The 2064-nt window shown below is 69.7% G+C and overlaps 1 protein-coding gene across 1 annotated transcript; it reads left to right on the forward strand.

Annotated features, from left to right (window-relative positions):
* Positions 1-829: 829 nt before the first annotated feature.
* LOC112952343 (nucleus accumbens-associated protein 1-like) lies at positions 830-2018 on the forward strand (the record flags this gene model as incomplete). The annotated part of the gene is made up of 4 exons (XM_026045189.1): positions 830-1006; positions 1091-1196; positions 1294-1391; positions 1768-2018. Coding segments are annotated over 4 exons (632 nt in total), but the record flags the coding sequence as incomplete, so codon positions are not given.
* Between the last annotated feature and the right edge of the window lie 46 nt (positions 2019-2064).

Consider the following 2064-nt stretch of genomic DNA (forward strand, 5'->3'; position numbering starts at 1 on the left):
TGAGTTGGGATAGGGATGGGCTGGGAAGGGGGTTGTGTCCCTCCTCCTAAGGGAGGGGCTAAAGGGGGCGGGATCTGAGACCCTGCCCCCTCTCTATGGATTTGTCAGGCCCCGCCCATCAAGGGAGGTAAAGGAGGTGGGGTCTGGGAGACCACACCCCTCTCCACAGAAGGTGGGGGTAGCGGCCATGCCCACATTGGGCGTGGCTTCACAACGTCCTGCCCCCACTGGCAAGACCCCCTGTGATGGGTGCCTTGTTGCCCCACCCCCTGGGGAGGGGCTAAAGGGGGCGAGGCCTAAGGGGCTCCACCCATCGGCAAGGCCTGTAGTGGGTGTGGCCTCTGGGGAGGGGCTCCACCCCCTTTGGGTGTGGCTAAAACAGGGGAGGGGCCTCCTGGTGCTCCACCCCCTGCAGAGGGGTGTGGCCCATGATGYCCTGCCCCCCTGTGGGAGGGGTTAGTTTGGGGGCGGGGTCATGTGGTGCTCCACCCCTGGGAGGGGTCAAGAGTGGAGGTCACCGTGGGGCAGGTTGAGCTGTCCCCGTGTCCCCCTCCCGTGTCCCCTTCCCGTGTCCCCTCCCTGTGTCCCGTGTCCCTCATCCCTTCCCTGGGTCCCCGTGTCCCCTGTCCCTGCGTCCCCTGTCCCTGCGTCCCCTGTCGCTGTGTCCCTTGTCCCTCATCCCTTCCCCGTATCCCCGTATCCCTGTGTCTCTTGTCCCTGTGTCTCTCATCTCTTGTCCCTTGTCCCCTCCCTTGCCCCCGTGTCGCCCCCGCCCCCGCGGGGCCCCGGCGTCCGGGCGCCGCGCTCACGCCGCCGCCGCCCCCCGCAGCCTCCGAGAAGGTGGAGGCGCTGCCGGAGCCGGCGACCCCCGAGTCGCGGGCGCGCGTGCGGCTGCGCCAGGACCTGGCCTCGCTGCCGGCCGAGCTCATCAACCAGATCGGCAACCGCTGCCACCCCAAGCTCTACGACGAGGGCGACCCCGCCGAGAAGCTCGAGCTCGTCACAGGTGTGTGTGCGAGGCCCCCGCGGCCGGGGAGGGGACACGGGGCTCCCCGGCCCCTGTGAGTGACCCCCTTYGTGTCCCCCCCAGGCACCAACGTGTACATCACGCGGGCGCAGCTGATGAACTGCCACGTGAGCGCGGGCACGCGGCACAAAGTCCTCCTCAGGAGGCTCCTGGCCTCCTTTTTTGACCGGTGAGTCCCGGCGCTGCCCCCCGGCCCTGCCCTTGTCCCCTGGGGGGCTGCACCCGGATGCCTGGGCCCTCACGGCGGCACCGTGTCCCTTTGGCAGCAACACCCTGGCCAACAGCTGCGGCACCGGCATCCGCTCGTCCAGCAACGACCCGCGGCGGAAGCCGCTGGACAGCCGGGTCCTGCACGCCGTCAAGTGTGAGTGTGACGGGGACAGCGGGGGACACCGCGGGGCGCCCCGGTTCGGGGCCCCAGGGACAGGGGACACCCCGGGGCAGGGCGCCCAAGGGACGGGTGGCATCTGGGGGGAAGGGATAGGGAGGTAGGGGACACCCTGGGGCTTTGGGACCCCAAGGAGCCATCAGAGGGTGCCAGGGAGAGGGGCCCCCCACCCAGGACGCCCAAGGGACAAGAGCCCCCCTTGGCCCCAGAGGGAACCGGTGTCATTCAGCCGCCAGCACCGGGAGCCRGGGGAGCCCAGAGAGGGAGGCCCAACCTCCCTACAAGCCACCATCGAATCCCCGCCCCGTTTCTTTACCCTTTTTTGCCTTTTTCTGGCCGTTTTGCCGCCCAGTTTACTGCCAGAACTTCGCGCCCAACTTCAAGGAGAGCGAGATGAACGCCATCGCGGCCGACATGTGCACGAACGCGCGGCGCGTCGTGCGCAAGAGCTGGATCCCCAAGCTGAAGCTGCTCAAGGCCGAGGGCGACGCCTACCCGCCCTTCATCAACGACATGGGCAAGCTGGAGGCCGACGTGTGCGCGGAGGCCGCCTTCGAGGCCGTCCCCGGCGAGGCCGAGGCGCCCGCCGAGGGGCTGCAGTGACGGCGCCGGGGCCCTCGGCGGCCCCCCCGGGTAGGGCCGGGGGCCC

The sequence above is a fragment of the Nothoprocta perdicaria genome, unplaced genomic scaffold, assembly GCF_003342845.1.
Source record: "Nothoprocta perdicaria isolate Ctin4 unplaced genomic scaffold, notPer1 scaffold_1068, whole genome shotgun sequence".
Lineage (NCBI taxonomy): Eukaryota > Metazoa > Chordata > Aves > Tinamiformes > Tinamidae > Nothoprocta > Nothoprocta perdicaria.